Genomic DNA, 18,867 nt, shown 5'->3' on the forward strand with positions numbered 1-18,867 from the left:
TAGCTGGCAATATATGATATAATAGATGTGTTATATCGATATTATATACAGTCATATCAGAATATTATGACCACTGACCTAATAATGGAAATAACCGCCCTTGACTCGGATGATACTAATGAGACGTCGTAGCAGTTGGTGATGGTGTTCATTATTGAGGTTAGAAGGGTCAACAGTGGTGCGTCGATTGCTCTGCACCCTTCGAGTCATTGTTCCCCTCTGGCATCAGTGTCCTGTAGGGCACCACTGTTATGCCGAGCCATCTGAGGCATAGGTGTTCATAATATTCTAAAAAACGTATATATAAAACATAACAGATATGAGGAATTCTCCTGATTAACCAACTTAAAATGATGCAGTGATTGATCTCAACGCATCAATCTAGTCTCAACGCATTTTTATTAGTTGATAGTATTAGTTATTAAGTATTAGTTAAAGTTATTAGTTGTTATTATTAGTTCTGGTGGGTCAACAATACATTTTAAGTTGAGCCTCAAAACATGAGGAAATGAGCTGCAGCTAAAATTGATTAAATATAACAAAGTAGTTGTGTCTCATGGCACATTTCGGCTTGCTGTTTTTGGAGGCAGCGAGTGAAACAGTGACTTTAACTGTTATGATAAAAGCATTTTAAATGTGCAGTTTGTTTTTACTGTAGTGAGGTAAAAGTGAATTACTCCCTACCTGTAGGGGGAGCCCGGGAGAAAAAATATCAGTTCTCACATAACAAGCTTTCGGTACTTCTTTCTTTGAGACTTTTAATTTCACCTCACAACATTTCAGTGGATTTTTTACTTTAATGCAAAGTGGGGTAAAACTGGTAAATAGAATTTACTGTATGATGCACTTTCAGATTAACCAAACCACATATTTCATTAAACCCTTCCTTTAGTAATGACAGAAACGCTAACAGTAACATCAAGTTGTATTTCAGTATCAATCAAACACATTGAAAACAACTACTTTTGTGCTTCAGCTCAAGCAGAAGTATAACTAGGACTTTTAACTACTATTATCTGAGTAATAGTTTACAAAGGGTACCTTTAAGTTCACTAAAGCACTGGATTTGTGTGCTTTATCCTGCCCTTGCATACTGTAAATTTTTTATTAACTTTTTAATGATTCTCTATTTTTTGTTTAAATCAACTGTATCTATAGAGAATACTGAGTTGAGGGACAGTATCCTCACCTCTCCCGATAGCGTTGCACCATTGGGTTAATATAAGTAATAAGTCACTATGGGCAAAATAAAAAGTGAAATATAAGGTGGCTAACTTTTATCTATTTTACAGTTGCACTTGATACCAGGGCCATGCTGCGCTACACAGCCTTTTAAAGAAGTGTACTTCACTAGACTGTTTCAGTGAAATATGCTCTTTAACAGCACAACGGTCAACGCACGCATATATGTCAACCTTGCTGCTCTCGAGTGTCAAGCTGGGGTATAAACTTGAATTGCCGAAGTTACAGTCTGTTCAACCTCTGGGGCCGGCTGATTTACAAAAGGGGTCTTGGTTGCTTTTGAGTAGTGCCTCTGCTTATAGTCAACAAGTATGTATACTGAAATAGTGATGCTTTGAATTACCTGGATTCAAAAGATTAGACATTGTGTGAATAAAGGCATTGACCAAAGGAAGTAAACTGAAGGTTACTGTTGTTCTGATGTAACCGCATCCTCATAACACATTCATAAGCAGTGAATAACAATTAATATCGATACTTTGTATACAGGTTATGTTAGTATTTGCAAAATAATAAGGGTGAATGAAATCATAAGGGTGTTTTATGATGGAAATGTTTATAGTGTACATTATATGAACTTAACTAAAGCTTGTTCAATTTGGAATACTGTTATGAAGCATCATACAGTGTAGGTAAAGGTGCATGTATTTGTCACTGTACAGTGTGGACTGTACAGAACCCACAACCCTGTTATCGATATCCCGGCGCTCTAACCGCTGAGCCACCACTGCCCCTTAGCATTATTATATCCCAATTATTATATCCCAAGTAATGCTAAGTCAGTGTAGCAGTATTCCCAAGTAATGCTTAGCCAGTGTAGCATCATTCCCAGGTAATGTAAAGCCTGTGTTGCATCATTCCCAAGTAATATATTACATTTATGTGGAACTGTAGGATGTACACATCTACAAATGGTTCTTTGAGTCATGCCATAGAAGAACCACTTTTGGTTTAATAAAGAACCATGTTTGTATTAGAGATGTGAGTATGAAGAACCTTTAAATTGGGGGAAAAACCTTTACATCAAGGGAATGCTTCTTAAAATCTTAAATAGGTAGAATTGGAATGAAAGTGTACAAGAAGTTTTGGATCCAATAAATCCAGTGCATTACTTTTTTCAGTGTCCCAGTTTAGTGAGCTTGGGTGTAGACTGCGGTAACCCTTCTTTCGCGTTGCATGCCAATTCTAATAGTAACTATGAATATGACAGAATATTAATGTTTCCTATAATTAATTTTTCATTATGTAGTACATTTCACTGTGCAGAGTGTTTTGAACATCACATTATTCACAGTTGTGGGATTCACAGTGGACTTTCTTCACTACTGCTACATTACTAATTTACAGTGTATTGTATATGAACGTGAATGCATTAGTGGTGCTAGCCTCACACAGGCACAGTCAAAAATCATCCATTTTCAAATCTCAACATAATTGCGACAGATGTCAAAACAGGAATGAGGATTAGCCAGAAAGAAAAAAGGAAAACAGAAAACAATGCCGAACCTGGGTGGCAGACAGGGAATAGCGTCATTGATCTGTCTTGAAGTCTTATTCCTTTCGTGTTTCACCATGGACACACCATTATCATCACTCCATCTTTCAACATTCCCCCTTTTCTATTATAAGTTTGGCAAAAGTGAAAGAAAGTTTTCAGTTCTTTTGAAAGGCTTTTTTGTCCTTTGTGATGCTTCGGCTGCTTACGACAAAAAGCGTCTTGCTGTGGTTAGTGAATATGATAGTCTGAAGTGGAACAATGGATTTCCTGGACTTAACTCTGTCTGACCTAGCTGCCAATTTCATGACCAGGAGAATCAAAATTCCTTCTATGTGTTGGACAGTTTGACAGTGGATGACAGATTCTGTATCTTTCTGTGTAAACTAACTAATAGGGCATTTTAAGTACTTTAATATTAATATTGTTTTTTTTTAAACAATTTCCACACATAACCGCGTGGCTAGTCCATACATTTCCCCAGCTAATCTACCTGATTAGCAAACTAACACAAAGCCACAAATTCTCATATTATTTTTAGATATTGGCATGAGGGGTTTAGCTTGACTACTTTGTGTTGGTGTGTCATTCCCAGGTGAAAAACATTTAATAAAAAAAACAAACCAACTGTAAATCACTAAATATGGCCATTACATTTTAATTATCCACCATTTCTCTCCACTTGAAACATAACAATACTAGTATCACTAATCTAGCTGCAGAAGTATCACTTGACTAAAACAAATTGACAGCTTTTCATGAGGAGCTGAAATTTAGGAGTACAGTACAAACAAAAAAACAAACTAACAAAAAAAACAAAAAAAAAAAACAAAAACAAATATATATATATATATAAAGTACAGAATTAAACACCAAAACAAAGACCTTTGAATGGTGTGCAAAACAGCTTCATGATGAATGATGTCTGATATGATAATATTAAACAATATTCATTTTAAATCTCAAATTTCAAATATAATTTATTGTCTTTTAAAATGTTTGAGATTTATGAAGTAGTAGTTAGTGATTTAGTAATGGTTCAAAAGTGAATCAGTATTACTGTATTGTGAGATAATGTTTAGTGATTCAATAATGATTCAGTAGTTTCCAGTAGTGAAGGAATGTTTAGTGATTCAGTAATGATTCAGTAGTTTCCAGTAGTGAAGTAATGTTTAGTGATTCAGTAATGATTCAGTAGTTTCCAGTAATGAAGTAATGTTTAGTGACTCAGTAATGATACAGTAGCTTTCAGTAGTGAAGCAATGCTTAGTGACTCAGTAATGATACAGTAGCTTTCAGTAGTGAGGCAATGCTTAGTGATTCAGTAAGGATTCAGTAGTTTTAAGTAGCAACATGTTTTTTGATTTAGTTTTTTATTTAAACATATATATATATATATATATATATATATATATATATATATATATATATATATATATAAATTTATTATTATTTAGTAGTATTATTTGGTAAAGTTATGACGAGTAATAATGATGTGTGCGTCCACTGAATTGTAGCAATATTTGATTGGTCTTTTATCAACATTACAGGACCTTCAGAATGGCCAATCCATTGGCTTTTGGAAATTATACAATGCGCCTAAAACTAACTGTATGTGTATTTACTGTATGTGCATGCTATTTTATTAACAACTGCAGAAGAGCCATTTAAAAGAAGGAAAAGGGTCTATGTATATAATTCCTTTGAAGGTTTGAATATGTTAATAGTAGCGTTTCATTATTTTCAGCTTAGGTCCTGGTCCAAACACAACCAGCTAAATACATGTTGTTGCTCACAGGGGAATTGATTTCTCTCAGTAATCATGTGATCTTGCTTAATTAGTGTATGTCTTTTATCTCCCAGCATGTGCGTTTTTATATGGTATTCACAGTGGAATACGGCTAGCAGGTGTGATTCAGGCAAAGCATTTCATTTGTTGGTAGAGCTAATCAATCTAGTCTAGCTAATTGCATGTTTACCTTTTAATCACCAGTCAGTGGATCATGATTAGGAATGTGCAGTTGCATAAAGGACCAATTTTCTCATTTATTATCTGGCCCGACATATTAAAAACAGCCCATGTCATTTATAATTACTAAAACAGCCTTTTATAGCTACTTTTTACCAGTATGCTTCAACCATGAAGTTGCATTTTTCCAGTACCAGATTAAGCTTGACAGATTTTATAGTGCATGGTTGGAGCACAGTAAACTTCAGTATTTTCCATTTGGCACATGCTGGTTTGCTAAGTTGTTACTGACCGCTTCTTTTACCCACTCTCCTCCCGGTGGGCCCCCAGGTGTGTTTCAATTACACTCACTTGGATGTGGTGAGCCCTGGCCAATAGAAGTAAAAAGCAAGAGGAGAGTATTGATGGAGCTTGTGTCCAGCATTAACCTCCATATCCTGCTAAGAAACCCCACTGTCCAACAAACCCTTGCTGAAACATTAACAAACTTCAAAGTGAACTGTAGCCATTACTGCAGAGCCACTGTATCTGTACATGTACCATATTCAGGCAATACCTTTTAAACCTTTTAAATAACCTTTTAAATTGGCTGGTTATGTTACTGTGTCTTTAGGATTGATGTATGTGAATCACCTGTGTTTGTATTTGCTGAAATACTCCTTTTAAATGTAGAACTACACATGCTGTATACAGCAACATGTTTGGGCACTCTTGGTCAAAATAGTGAATAGTGAATAGTGAAGCAAAAATGACCTAATTTCCAAAATGCATAAGTTACAGATAACATTTCTTTAACTCCTTAATGCAGCAAGGCTTATTACACACTAATGTGTACTACTGAGTATCTGCATGGACTTCTGTACAAATTGGTGGGGCTATTCTTTGGTAATAGAAGTTTGTAATACTTTCAGTCCGGCAGCGAGCCCTAATCTTTTTAAGGGGTTCATATTTTGTACCAGATTTTTTTATTCTGTCTTTTACAGCTTTAACTAAAAAGGAAAAGGACCTAAAACAAAAGTTTAGGCACCCTGCATGGTCAGTACTTAGTAACACCCCCCTGTGGCAAGTTGCACAGCTTGAAAACGCTTTGTAGCAGCTAAATGTCTTTCAGTTCGTGTTTGGGGGATTTCTCAGTTCTCAGACTGTAAGGGCCATGGCAAAACCTCTAGCTTGCGCCTCTGGCGGCAGTCCATTGTAGATTTTGAGGTGTGTTTAGGATCATTATCCTGCTGTGGAAGCCATCCTCTGCTCCTTTTCAGCTTGCTTCACAGAGAGTTGTGTCAAAGAAGCTGAATAATTTGGTGCTTGCATCCAGAATCTGCTGCTATTTAATTAAAAACCATTCTTGCTTTTACCGGTGAGATGTTCCCCATACCACTGGCCAAAGCATGACCGATCTACTCCCGTGCTTAACGCTGAACAGTTGGAGAGATGTTCTTTTCATGAAACACTATAATACTTTTTTTTTTCTCCAAACATACCTTTGCTAATTAAGGCCACAAGATTCTGTTTGAACATCATCAGTCCACTGGACTAATTTCCAAAATGCATCAGGTTTGTTGAGATGAGTGAAATTTGTGGCGAGGACGCAGGAAAGGTAGAACAGTGGACCATCACTCTGTGATTCAGTCTGTGGAATCATCCTGAAGGCTTTTGATTTGCCTTTCTAGCAACTCTAGAAGCGGTCCCCTGTGAAAGTTTTCTTGGTATCTCATCCCCAGTGACCTCAACTTGACCCCCATAATTCCAATGGCTACCTGAAACCTGAGTATTTTTAAAGTAAAATTGCATCACCTGGCCTTTTCCAGCAGTGATTGTGAACAAGCCCTAACAAGCTAATTAAGGTCAGAAACCTGGGTTCTTGAACATCTGCATGATATTTCGTGCCCTTTTTCACTCTACAATGGTACAGAAGACAAAGGATACACTAGTCTTTTGACCACAACTCATTAGAACAGTCAACGGTCAGAAGTGCAGTACAGTCAAACATTAAAACTTTAAAGTTCATTTAAAATGGACAGTGTTTGAAATGGACTGAGGATCCCTACGCTGTGCATTGTAGGCCTGACGGTTGGTGAATGAATATGTTTACATACTGTAGTTTTTTTTTCAAAAAAGCTCCATGTCTTTACGATTCTAATTAACAACATGGACTTTTGCAGCCTTGTTCTTGGACTGGTTTAGAAAGAAGCATAAAAGCAAGTAGCTCTTTTACTGTGAAGGTGTTGAGCTCAAGCTGTGGCTGATTGCATTGATTTTTCCGTATGAAGGATCTGCTGTGTCTATAAATGGCCTTGAGTAGGTAGTAGTGCTGTTTCCTTTGTATTTGTTTCAGCCACAAGCGACAGCATTTCAGACTTTGAGGGCTTCACTATTATACACACTATTACAGCCCTTACTATACTGCTATTACACATAATGTAACTGAATGGGCATCCATACAGAGCATAGGTGTTGCAATTCATAGGAAAGCCTTAGAGTCAATTTTCCTCCTTTGTATTGCATGCAGACCTGTTTGGAGCCGTTAGTTTCAGGGTTGTTGTTTTTTTTTTAGGCTAAAATGCCTGCTCCATTCTGCACAGTATTGCTGGGGTGTTGCTTATGTTGCGGTCAGTATTGCGCTACATTTTCATGTAGAGAAGCAGAGAAGCCAGGTGCTGAAAGTCACACCTAGAGTCTACTGGCAGAGAAAAGAAGCCTATCTGTCCATCTGTTAGCTTCCGAGCTGCCTCTGTCCCAGATTTCACCTCAGCCCACAGATCAAAGAGGGTCTGTAAATAAGCTCTCCTAACTCTCCTGTCATTGAGAAAATGGATTACGTATGGATGCACAATATGTACCGCATTAGTTTGTGTGAGTTTTGTGAGCAAGCTGAAACAGACAGAATATTTAATCGTATAGTATTTTTATATTATTCTATTAATGACAGCTTTTACTTTTCTGCTATCATCAGTACGACCGTGTGGCATTGAGATGTTTGTAATTGACCTCTGTTCGGAAAGCGGTGTGGACTGAAGCACTCTCCTGAACTTTGTTGCTCTTTATAATAGTAGTGTTAGAAAATACTGATATATTAAAGTATCACAATATGTTTTGTAATACTGCACAGATTCTCAAAAGCACAGTATGGATTCTAATTAATAATAGGGCTCCACCTCACAATTATTTCTCTATTGATTCATCTAATTGAGGATTTATCACTTTACTTGGAAGGTCCTTTGTAGATGCCCTCATAGATGCTCACCTGACATTCAACTAACATTGAACTGAATGTCTATTAAATACAACTGAGGTCAATGTTGAATGTAACCCTATACCTCACCTTAACTGTACCCTTGAATTAACTCCACAACCTAACCCTAACCTAAATCTCAAAACTAACCTAAACCTTACCCTTAAATCTAACCCTAACCTTACCCTTGAATCAACCCTAAAACCTAAGCTAAATCCTAAATCTAACCCTAAAACCTAACCTTAACTCAACCCTAAAACCTAACCTAAATCCTAAATCTAACCCTAAAACCTAACGAAAATCTTAAATCTAACCCTAAAACCTAATCTAAATCTTAAATCTAACCCTAAAACCTAACCTTAAATCAACCCTAAAAAATAATCTTAACTCAACCCTAAAACCTAACCTAAATCCTAAATCTAACCCTAAAACCTAACCTTAAATCGACCCTAAAAACTAACCTTAACTCAACCCTAAAACCTAACCTAAATCTTAAATCTAACCCTAAAACCTAACCTTAAATCGACCCTAAAAACTAACCTTAACTCAACCCTAAAACCTAACCTAAATCTTAAATCTAACCCTAAAACCTAACCTTAAATCGACCCTAAAAACTAACCTTAACTCAACCCTAAAACCTAACCTAAATCCTAAATCTAACCCTAAAACCTAACCTTAAATCGACCCTAAAAACTAACCTTAACGCAACCCTAAAACCTAACCTAAATCTTAAATCTAACCCTAAAACCTAACCTTAAATCGACCCTAAAAACTAACCTTAAATCAACCCTAAAAACTAACCTTAACTCAACCCTAAAGCCTAACCTAAACCTTAAATCTAAATTTAAATCCTAAGCTTAACTCAAGCCTAAACCCTAACCTAAATCTTAAATCTAACTCTAAAACCTAACCTAAACCTTAAATCTAACCCTAAAGCCTAACCTAAACCTTAAATCTAAATTTAAATCCTAAGCTTAACTCAAGCCTAAACCCTAACCTAAATCTTAAATCTAACTCTAAAACCTAACCTAAACCTTAAATCTAACTCTAAAACCAGACCTAAACCTTAAATCTAAATTTAAATCCTAAGCTTAACTCAAGCTTAAATCCTAACCTAAATCTTAAATCTAACTCTAAAACCTAACCTAAACCTTAAATCTAACCCCAAATCTAAGCCTAACATTTAAACCCTAACCATCAACCCTAAAACCTAACCCTAACTCTTATATCTAAACCTAATCCTAAAAGAGTAAGGTTGCAGGTTTAAGATTAGGTGCAGGTTTACATTCATTAGTCAATCATTCAGATTCAACTTAGTGTTCAGCTGCACTTTTGAGGCATCTACAACAGACCATCCACGTGAAGTGGTACCATTTTTTGCTTTAGTCAATTTATCTAACAGCTACTTTATTGATTATTCTAAAGTGTTTGTGTGTGTGTGTGTGTGTTTGTGAAATGAATTTATAATAATTAAAATGCATTTCTAGCTACCTAAATTGTTACAAAAAAATCTTACAATGCTATTGTTACAGTGCTAAAAAGAGTACCACCATAAAAGGAATATCGTCGCGTTGTAAACAAACAGTCTTGTTAAGTAGCAGCTAAGCATTTTTCACCCAAAGCTTAGGTTATGCTCTGTACATTAAAGAACAACACAGAAATGCTAATAAATGCATTTTACAGCATCTTTAAAGTCACACTGTTGCACTGACGGCACGGTTGAATAGTCAGAGAAGTATATTACGATGGAATTGATCACAGTGCTCAGATATATGAGGATGCAAACACATGCACTGCACCTCCAGTTAGCATTTCTGCATCTTCAGATGAGCTCTGGAGAAAATGCAGTAAAGTAAACTTAGGATGAAGACTGTAATTAAGCTAGATTACGCTCCTCTGGAAACGTGTGCGTTATCTCCAGGAGGTTTACTGCTCCAGGTAGCAGTGTCTAACATCAGTTGTAGTCTCTGGCAACACAAGCAAAAGCAGGGTACACGTGCACCTGTCACCTTCTATTACATCACACTGCTTTACTTATTTATTTACTGGCTTCTCATTTTCCTTACCACTTATATCATGATAAGCAGCAAATCACCTGGCTGGTATTAACAAGAGAAAGCCAGATCCATCATAGTCCTTTTCTGTGTGCCGAGGTCAACATGAACAACTAGAAAAGTGCACAGCTTAAGTGGCTCCCACTTCCAGGCAGTTTTAGTAATGTTGCTATGTGGTTGCTACGGTGTTGCTAAGTGCTTGCTATGGTATTGCTAGGGTTTTGCTATGTTATGTTGCTAAGTGGTTGCTATGGCATCCCAGGTGGTTGCTAAAGTGTTGCTAAGTGGTTGCTGTGGCATCCCAGGTGGTTAATGTGGTGTTGCTAAGTGCTTGCTATGGTATTGCTAGGGTTTTGCTATGTTATCCTAGGTGGTTGCTAAAGTGTTGCTAAGTGGTTGCTATGGCATCCCCGGTGGTTGCTAAAGTGTTGCTAAGTGGTTGCTGTGGCATCCCAGGTGGTTAATGTGGTGTTGCTAAGTGCTTGCTATGTTATTCTATGCGGTTGCTATGGTGTTGGTAAGTGGCTGCTAGGTGGTTACTCTGGTGTTGTTAGGGTTTTGCTATGTTATCCTAGGTGGTTGCTAAAGTGTTTCTAAGTGCTTGCTATAGCACCCCAGGTGGTTGATATGGGGTTGCTAAGTGCTAGTTACTATGTTATGCTAGGTAGTTGCTAAATTGTTGCTAAGTGCTTGCCATGTTATCCTATGTTGTTGCTATGGTATTGGTAAGTGGCTGCTAGGTGGTTGCTATGGTCTTGCTAGGGTTTTGCTATGTTATCCTAGGTGGTTGCTAAAGTGTTTCTAAGTGCTTGCTATAGCACCCCAGGTGGTTGATATGGGGTTGCTAAGTGCTTGTTAGATGTTATGGTAGTATAAGGTGATTGCTATTCTATTTCAAGTGGTTGCCAAGGTGTTGCTCAGTGGTTGAGAGGATGCTGCTTGGTGGTTGCTAGACAGTTGCTTTGGTGTTGCATGTGGTCAATCAGGTATTATCAAGTGGCTGCTTTGATACTCCATGCAGTTGGTTTGGTGTTAAAGGTGTATTTGGATCAAGTGTGCACAAACGTTTGCACGCCAAAAGTTGCCCAAATCGTACAATCACACTGAATAAACTGCAGTTAGAATGGTGTCAGTATCTGAACTGAACTGCAGGGTGAGTTACACAACGTCAATCTGTCACAAAACAATTAATTCTAAAATTAAAATTAAAGAGCAAATTTGTAATGCGCAACCATAATGATGTTAAACCAGAAGCATGTACTTTCATTTGCTCCATAATTCATGCTGTGCTCATTTGTGAAACATAATTTACTCCAGTGACCTTTGCTGCGAACCCGGGCCAGTTTATAACAACCGTTATATCTAGCATTATGTCGTTGTACTGCCCACCCCTACACTGCACAAACCTAAAACATGGCAGAAGTGTTTAGAAGTGTTTTTGAGGTTTTAAAGCAGCATTATGGGAAAATTGTTATTCCTCACTCCTGGGCTCCCCCTAAACTGGGAAGTGAAATTCGCAGTTTGACTGAAGGACACGCTTTACACATGCATTTCTGGGCAGGCTGAGAGATACAGGACCATCGCTGAGAGTGGAAGAAGCATGTGGACTGACATGGAAGAATAAATTATGAGAATTTATTCGCAAATACAACTCAGGTTACGCAGCATTCTCACTAGCTTTGCCCAGCCCGCTATGTAAAGTTACATAGGTCAGTTACCAGTGGCGGAGCCAGGAATGGAATTGATAGAGATGCTATTATCCTTTTTACAGTCAGTGAAGCATCACAGTGGTTTTGAAATTTTAAATTATATTTAGGTAAAAAATGCTACATAATATAAATATTAAACATAAATATTAAACCTATTAATAACTGTTGATTTAAGCTTAAGCTAAAACCAAAACTTCCGCAGGGTAATTAAATCAAGGCGCAACATTTTCAGCCAACATTTGGAGAGGTGGCAAATCATGGCGGAAGGAGGAAGAGAAGAGACACACTGTGGGTGAGATTAGGGGCAAATCACGAGGGTTGTCAGGATCCCGCCGGCGATGATCACCCGTGTGCCTTGCTGATTGGAATTCCGCGCTCTCGTCCTCGCAGCCTGCGGAAAAAAAGAAAAAAAGAAATATTGCACGTCCAGAACACATTCATATTTCAGCGCTCATAACGTTAAGCCAAGAGTCACCCGGCCTGCAAATTGCCCATGGAAAACGCTTGTTTGCTTGACTATTATGCATGCCACATCCCATTCAGACCTTTTGGTGTTGGCCGTCTCCTCTGCATGCACAATTTTATTTTTTTTCCCCCTCTTTCCCGAACAGGAGACGCTGACATTTCCAATAGCCGCGTCTGCAGCCGGTCACAAGGCATGAAATCCTCTCCGAAATATTTTCATCAGAGAATCCGGGCCTGCAGCTCCCCGCGTCCGTGGACATTATGCCGTTCTTGATGTTTTATCATTAGTTGGGAAGTGTTTGGGCCCCTACTGAGATCTTTTGATGGAGCGCAGACAATAAAGCGGTGGAGACAGCCAGCCAATTTTGCCCGCTGTGACTCTACCCCAGCAAGGGGGCTGAGTATTTGTGGTAAAAAAAATAAAAATAAAAAAAAGCAGGGGAGAGAGAGAGAGAGAGAGAGAGAGAGAAAGCAAAGGATGATGATGGGCACACTGCAGACAGCCTTCTACATCCACAGCACAAAGCTCACCTGCTTCTGGAAACCATCATTGCATTATGTGTGTGATTCTCCGGGCTTTAAGAAATGTAATGATGCCAGTGAGGCCACTGTAATACAGTGTGCCAGGCGTACTGTTTGTTGCTGGGTGATATCTAAAAATACTCAACACGATACTTTCCTGTTAAGAAAAAGGCATTATTGATCATAATCACCCCTTCTCTGCAAACACACTCGCTTTATAGAGATTATAAGAGCAATCTGAATGTGCAGTATTGTCTAAATACTGCAGCAGAGTGTTATCAGATTTTTCAGGTTTTAGATTTGGATTTCTGTACAGATGGGTGGGGCTATTCTTTGGTAATAGAAGTTTGTAATAACCCGCCGGCGGTCCCCTTAAAGGCTGTTTAAGGGGTTAAAAACACAGACAGTTTACTGCTTACCTTCGTAACATTTAAGGACACTGGGCTTTGTACCATTTTAGGTTGTTCTCGGGACTTGAACTGATTAAATTCCTATAAAAACTGGGAAAAAATGGGTTGTTCTAAAACTTTTGACCGGTAGTGTATGTTCTATGTGCTAGTGTGCAGTTCTTTAGCTTGTTTTTTTTTCTTTTCTTTTTGATAATCACTTCTTGTTTTGATCATTATGTGATGTTTTGCGTGTGGATGGTCTTTAAATTACTGACACTAAAGAGATTTGCCGCTAATATCCCACGCTAATTGTGTGCTAACTTCACACACTGCTGCACTTCACAAAGTTACAAAGCCGCAAAGCAACATTAGCTTGCTTTACAAAAAAAGAAAAAAAATAACAAATCTTTTTCCATTGTTATACACACTCCTGGGAAAACACGAAGTATTCTTGTACCCCACCAGGACGCTGAGCTGTAAGGAAAAATGCTTTGATTTTCCCTCAGATTGTGCCGCACTTTGGGAAATCCACAGACAGCGGAACATTGACTCTGCTGTAGCCTATTGGCGTATTAATGCCAGGCTGTAACCCACTGATTTAACTAAAAATGGATACTGATGGGTACTGGCATCGGAACGGCATTGATTTGGATACCAGGAGGGAAAAGAAGAATCAACCGATCAAATCCTGCCTTTCTTTCTGTGGGATAGTGTTTGAGTTTCAGGCCATGTTTACATTGCTAGCAAAGGTATCCAAAGGTGTCATTACTGCCCAAATCCTAAAATGCACACTCAGACCAGATCTACAGTGCCATGCAATAGGCTGGGCACCCCTGGTCAAGATTTCTGCTACTGAGAATAGCTAAGTGAGTAGAAGAAAGGGTTCAGACCTTAATTAACTTGGGCTTGTTGGCAGTTATTGTTAGAAATTCCAAAGCTTTATAAATACTCTGACTCCTCAAGCCTTGTCCCAAGACAGCTGCCGAGCACTCTATCAAGTTGAGGTCTGGAAGACCAAGGAAACTTTCAGAGAAAACTTTCCGAACAAATCAAAAGCTCTGCTTGACCGCAAAAGAACTTCAGAAAGATTTAGTAGACTCTGGAGTGGCGGTGCACTGTTCTACTGTGCAGTGGCACCTACACAAATAGGACCTTCACGGAAGAGTCATCAGATAAAAAAACAAAACAAAACCGTCATCCTTACCACAAAATTCAGCATCAGACTTTTAAAGTGGATCATTTAAACAAGCCTGACGCATTTTAGAGACAAGTCTTGTGAAAAAGAACATCTTTCCAACTGGTGAGTTGATCAGGCTTTGGGTTTATGTTGCAGCCAGTGGCAGGAGGAACTTTACACTGGTAGAAGGAAAAGTATGGAGTTAATTAAATACCAGCAAATTCTGGAACTTTTGTAAAACCAACAAACAAACAATCTACTCGAAAGAGAAAACGTGGTATAGTGCCATCTCTGGTTTTCCTCTCTAGTTTTCTGTCAGTTCATCATCCTCAGGGTACCGTCTGATTACACTGCCCTGTTGTCCAGGCCTGCTGTGATTGTCTTGTATGTGCTGAAAAACTACCAAAAATATACGATCGGTGGACTTTGAACCTCGAAGGGCCTTCTTTTGATGTGTGGCTGATTACCATAGTCTTTTCGAAGAGCCCCTGTAGGTCACGTATTCGCCATGTTCACTTCCGTACCCCTCCTTGGACAATGTAACCTTATCTTTTTGTCCTCATAATTAAGCAAAAGCATCATTCTCTGTTGTGCTCTGATTCTCGTTCTGGGTTATTTACATGAAAATAGACAAAACGTCTCTTAGAGGTCAGCTCGCCTTCAGGTTGTCTAATTAAGATAATAACACAATAATAATGCAGAAGGCATTGGTTCACTATAGAACTGTCAGACGCATGCGACATTACTTTGAAACAGGCGAATTAACGAGCTCTGTTCTGTTGGTTTCATGTGAGCAGCAGGTCTTTCCCGGAGAGGTGAACTCAGTTCTGTCAGATTTCTCGTGTTGTACTAACATTTCAGTGCTTTCAGAATGCTTTATTCCGGGGGGTTATTTCCCTTTTTTCATTTTCTGCCTCTTGTGTGTGTGTTTTTCATTTTGTTTCCCATCTAGATGTTCTCGCCACAACCCCCCCACCCACTACTACCACCATCAACCCTGATGCTGCCCAAGGTACCGTACGCCCTCCCGGCTTCAGGGTGCTGCTTCCATCTCACCTGTTTGCCTTTTTTTTGGTCTCTTTCTTTGTGCCTCCTGTGTTCTGTTTTGCCTATGTGTGTAAATGTATGTGTCTGTGTGTCTTGTGAGTGTATGTGCAAGAGGAAGAGAGAGAGCGGAATAGAGAGAGACAGAGAGAGAGAGAGAGAGAGAGAGGAAGTGAGGTGCATGTTTATGGAGTATAAGCTGTAACAGACAGCAGGAGAGGGTGAAAGATCAGGGGCTTGTGCAGGGCAGGCAGGCCGCTGTAATAAGATCACCCCGCTGATAACACACTCAGTGGCCGCGCGGCTGCAGCACTTGTCAGGTTGTGCTTGTCAAATCCTTTTCCTGTCACCTGTTTGATCTTCAGCGCTGGAGATTCATTTTTACAGAGAGAATCTTTTTCCCCAATCTGCCACTGCCGTTCTCCGGCTCGTGGTTCCTCACAAGACCTCGGCATTATTAGCCAAGTCATCAACAGCAAGAGCCAAATGTTGACCGGATGATTAAAAAAGAAAAGCAAGGATTCATTATTTATAGATAAAATTTATACCACCTTAACAAATATTTCACAGTGAAGACATCTGTAGTTGCTGTCATATTGCAGTTTAGAGTTACTGATGTTTGGGTACTTTCTTCAAATGTAATAGATGTGATTCACGAAAGCCAGAATTTCACATTTAGTTAGTAGTTAGTTAGTGTCACAAACTCTTATTTTGAACTAGTAAACACTGGAAAGGGAATATAAGCCACATATAAATTGCATTCCATTGTTAATCAGTTGGAGAAAAAAAGTTATAATAAACACTTACCGATTCAAACTGTGCTCTGAATGAGCTCTCACGTTTGCTTGGGAAAAACTATCTAAAAAAAAACATAGTTCATCCTGCAAATGAGGAAGCCTCGTATATGTACTGTATACACTGACAAATATGGTAGCTCATGAAGACCTCTGATTCTACAGTACACACTGACACAGTTCCACTGTCCCCAGTAATGACAAGTACTTATCTGATGACATCTGATTTAAACCAGTACCAATTGATTTCCATTCTACAGTGGAATGGCCCTCGGGGGAGGGGGGGGGGGTGGTTGGGCTGTGAAATGAGGCGACATTGACATAGATTTTGTTCACTCTGAAGGACGAATCAGAACAGTTTGTTGGATTCGATTTTATCTGATTTGTGTTCCACCTATTCAGCCTACAACAGTTAAGCCCTACCTATTTACACGGACGTTGCTGCTTTTTAAAAAAAGGCACAGTACAGTACAGTACAGTGCAGCCAATCAGAATAGAACTCATTTATATACACCCATAAGCCATAACATTAACATTACCACCTGCCTAAATTTGTGTAAGTCCCCATCAGGCCACAAGAACTGCTCTGACCCTTCAAGTCTTGGGTTCCCACAGACCTGGTACCTGGCTCTAAAATGATAGTAGCAAATCCTTTAAATCCTGTATGATGTGAGGTGGAACCTCTTCAGTGAGCCTTTGGCACTCATGACCCTGTCGCCAGTTCACCAGTTGTTGTTCTTTGGACCACTCTTAGTAGGTGTTAACCACTGCATACACAATGAGTTCCTTATGCTTGTCCATTTCCCCTTCCAACACATCAACGTCAAGAACTGACTGTTGATTTGCTGTGTAATATAGCTCACCCCTTGACAGGTGCTACTGTACAGAGTTAATAAATGTTATTCACCTCATCTGTCTGTGGTTGTAGAGGTTGATCAGGGGAAATAATTCTTAAATCTGAAATTCAGATTTAAATAATGAAACAGCTTACAAACTTACAAGCACGGTTTAAAGGTTTTCGATAGACACAGAACTGTCAGAAATTTACATTTCCCAGCTTGTTCCAATGAACCACAAGTGAGAAGTAATGAATATTCATTCTCACTTAATTTACTGAACCACGCTTTTCTTATTGCCGTCAGTAAGTGCAACTTGTAAGGGTTAAAACTGTAAGTGTGGAATTCCAGATTGTGTGAACAGACCGGCTGCTTTGCCGGCTAAAACGAAACGAACTTGAGATCTTGACAAGGACTGAAGGGGTCTTGCTTAGAAAACATCTGTGTTGTGTGCTCCAGTGCCATATGTAGGCACCTTCAGGTCTAATTCATGCTCCTCCACATAAAGACAGCAGCTTAGTACCGGGAATGCCAGCCAAATAAATCAATGTTAGGAGGTCCAGGGAACCTAGAACCGTAATGCATTTTTGATGAACTGGCAAAGAGTGATAAAGGATAGGGAGCACTCCACTTAAAAAAAAATCAATTAAGCCATAATGTCTTGCTGAAGTGCTGGGTAGCTTTAGGCGCTGACATTTCGAGATGATTGCCATTTATAACACAAAATAAATGGCTAAATGGAAGTGCTCTGCACACCAATAGTTGCAACTTTTGACAGGTGCCTGAACCACCCCCCCGCCATCAAACACCGCCTTATAATTGATATGCTAGGAGCGGGGTGCAGCATTAGCCTTCCCAGAACCGCAGAAGAACCTTCAAGGCCCTGCTTCTGCGTGATCATACGGCTGAACTGAGACGTATGTTTCATCTGTGAAGAATATCAAGAACATATTCTCTCTTCCCCTATCTGTAAAGCCTCTGTGAATACAGAAGAAAGCTACAAGAAGGTGCATTATCGGTGTGTCAGTCTTAGCCTCGGATTAGCATTCAAGCAGTACAAGCTTTCAAACACACGCAAGCTAATCCAGTCGAACCGTGGGCAGCGAAGAGCTCAGGGGGTCGCGGGCCAGTTTGCACCAGCCTGAGCATTATCAGCCGTGAAAGTTCATTCTATCAGGTCGTCGATAGACCCTGCAATGATGCCGAAGTCCGGTGGATCTCGCCCAATAACGTTGGAAGTGAAAGACAAGCAATCGCAGGTCAATAGTGAAAAGTGAGTAGCTTTTTTTGTTTTTTTTTGGACGTGAAAGCTTTTTGTGGATGCTGTAGTCAAAATGTAAAATGAGATGGAGATTTATGCTGGATAAAGGTGGGTATGGGACATGGTGTATTATATAAGGGTAGGTTGCTATAATGTGGGTCTGTTTTGGAAACTCGTAGGTGGATGTCAGGTTTTAAAAATGTTGTGGCAGGAAATGCATCTATATTAAATGGCTGAATAAATAAGCCACCTACCGGCTAACATCATTAGCTAACCTTTTTTTTTTTTTTTTTCCCTTGGCTGGGAGAGTGAAACTCGGCGGCCCATCTAGCAGGCCTGTATTTTCTCGATCACCAGAGGAATACACCTTATAGACTTTGGACTTTGGGTCTAATCTCCTCCTCTCGATAGATGAATAGTGTTGAACTGTGTCTTAAGTCCACGTTTTGACATCAACAGTGTTTTCCCATATAATGAGTTCCTCCCAGGATATTTTTCAGGGCTTTTTCCAATATGTGCTTGGACGCCCTTAGGTAAAGCACGGCGAGGTAGCCTCATATATCTGTCTGATGAGGGGGGCATTTATGCTGCTGTGTGTGGGGATGATGGAGTTGCCGCCGGGCGAATGACACACACAAGACAAGGTGGCTCATTATTCTTACAATGGGCTCTCCACTC

The 18,867-nt window shown here is 39.3% G+C and overlaps 1 protein-coding gene across 2 annotated transcripts in view; it reads left to right on the forward strand.

The window, feature by feature from the left end:
• The window catches only part of cadm1b (cell adhesion molecule 1b), a 256,172-nt gene that overhangs the window by 203,154 nt on the left and 34,151 nt on the right, over positions 1-18,867 (forward strand). The window contains exon 9 of one of the 2 annotated variants that reach the window (XM_072692170.1): positions 15,207-15,266. The exons of the other annotated variant lie outside the window; for it this stretch is intronic. Coding sequence (XP_072548271.1) covers positions 15,207-15,266 — 60 coding nt within the window. The remainder of the gene's footprint in view (positions 1-15,206; positions 15,267-18,867) is intronic. 2 annotated transcript variants of the gene reach the window in all.

The sequence above is a fragment of the Salminus brasiliensis genome, chromosome 11 (assembly GCF_030463535.1).
Source record: "Salminus brasiliensis chromosome 11, fSalBra1.hap2, whole genome shotgun sequence".
Classification (NCBI taxonomy): domain Eukaryota; kingdom Metazoa; phylum Chordata; class Actinopteri; order Characiformes; family Bryconidae; genus Salminus; species Salminus brasiliensis.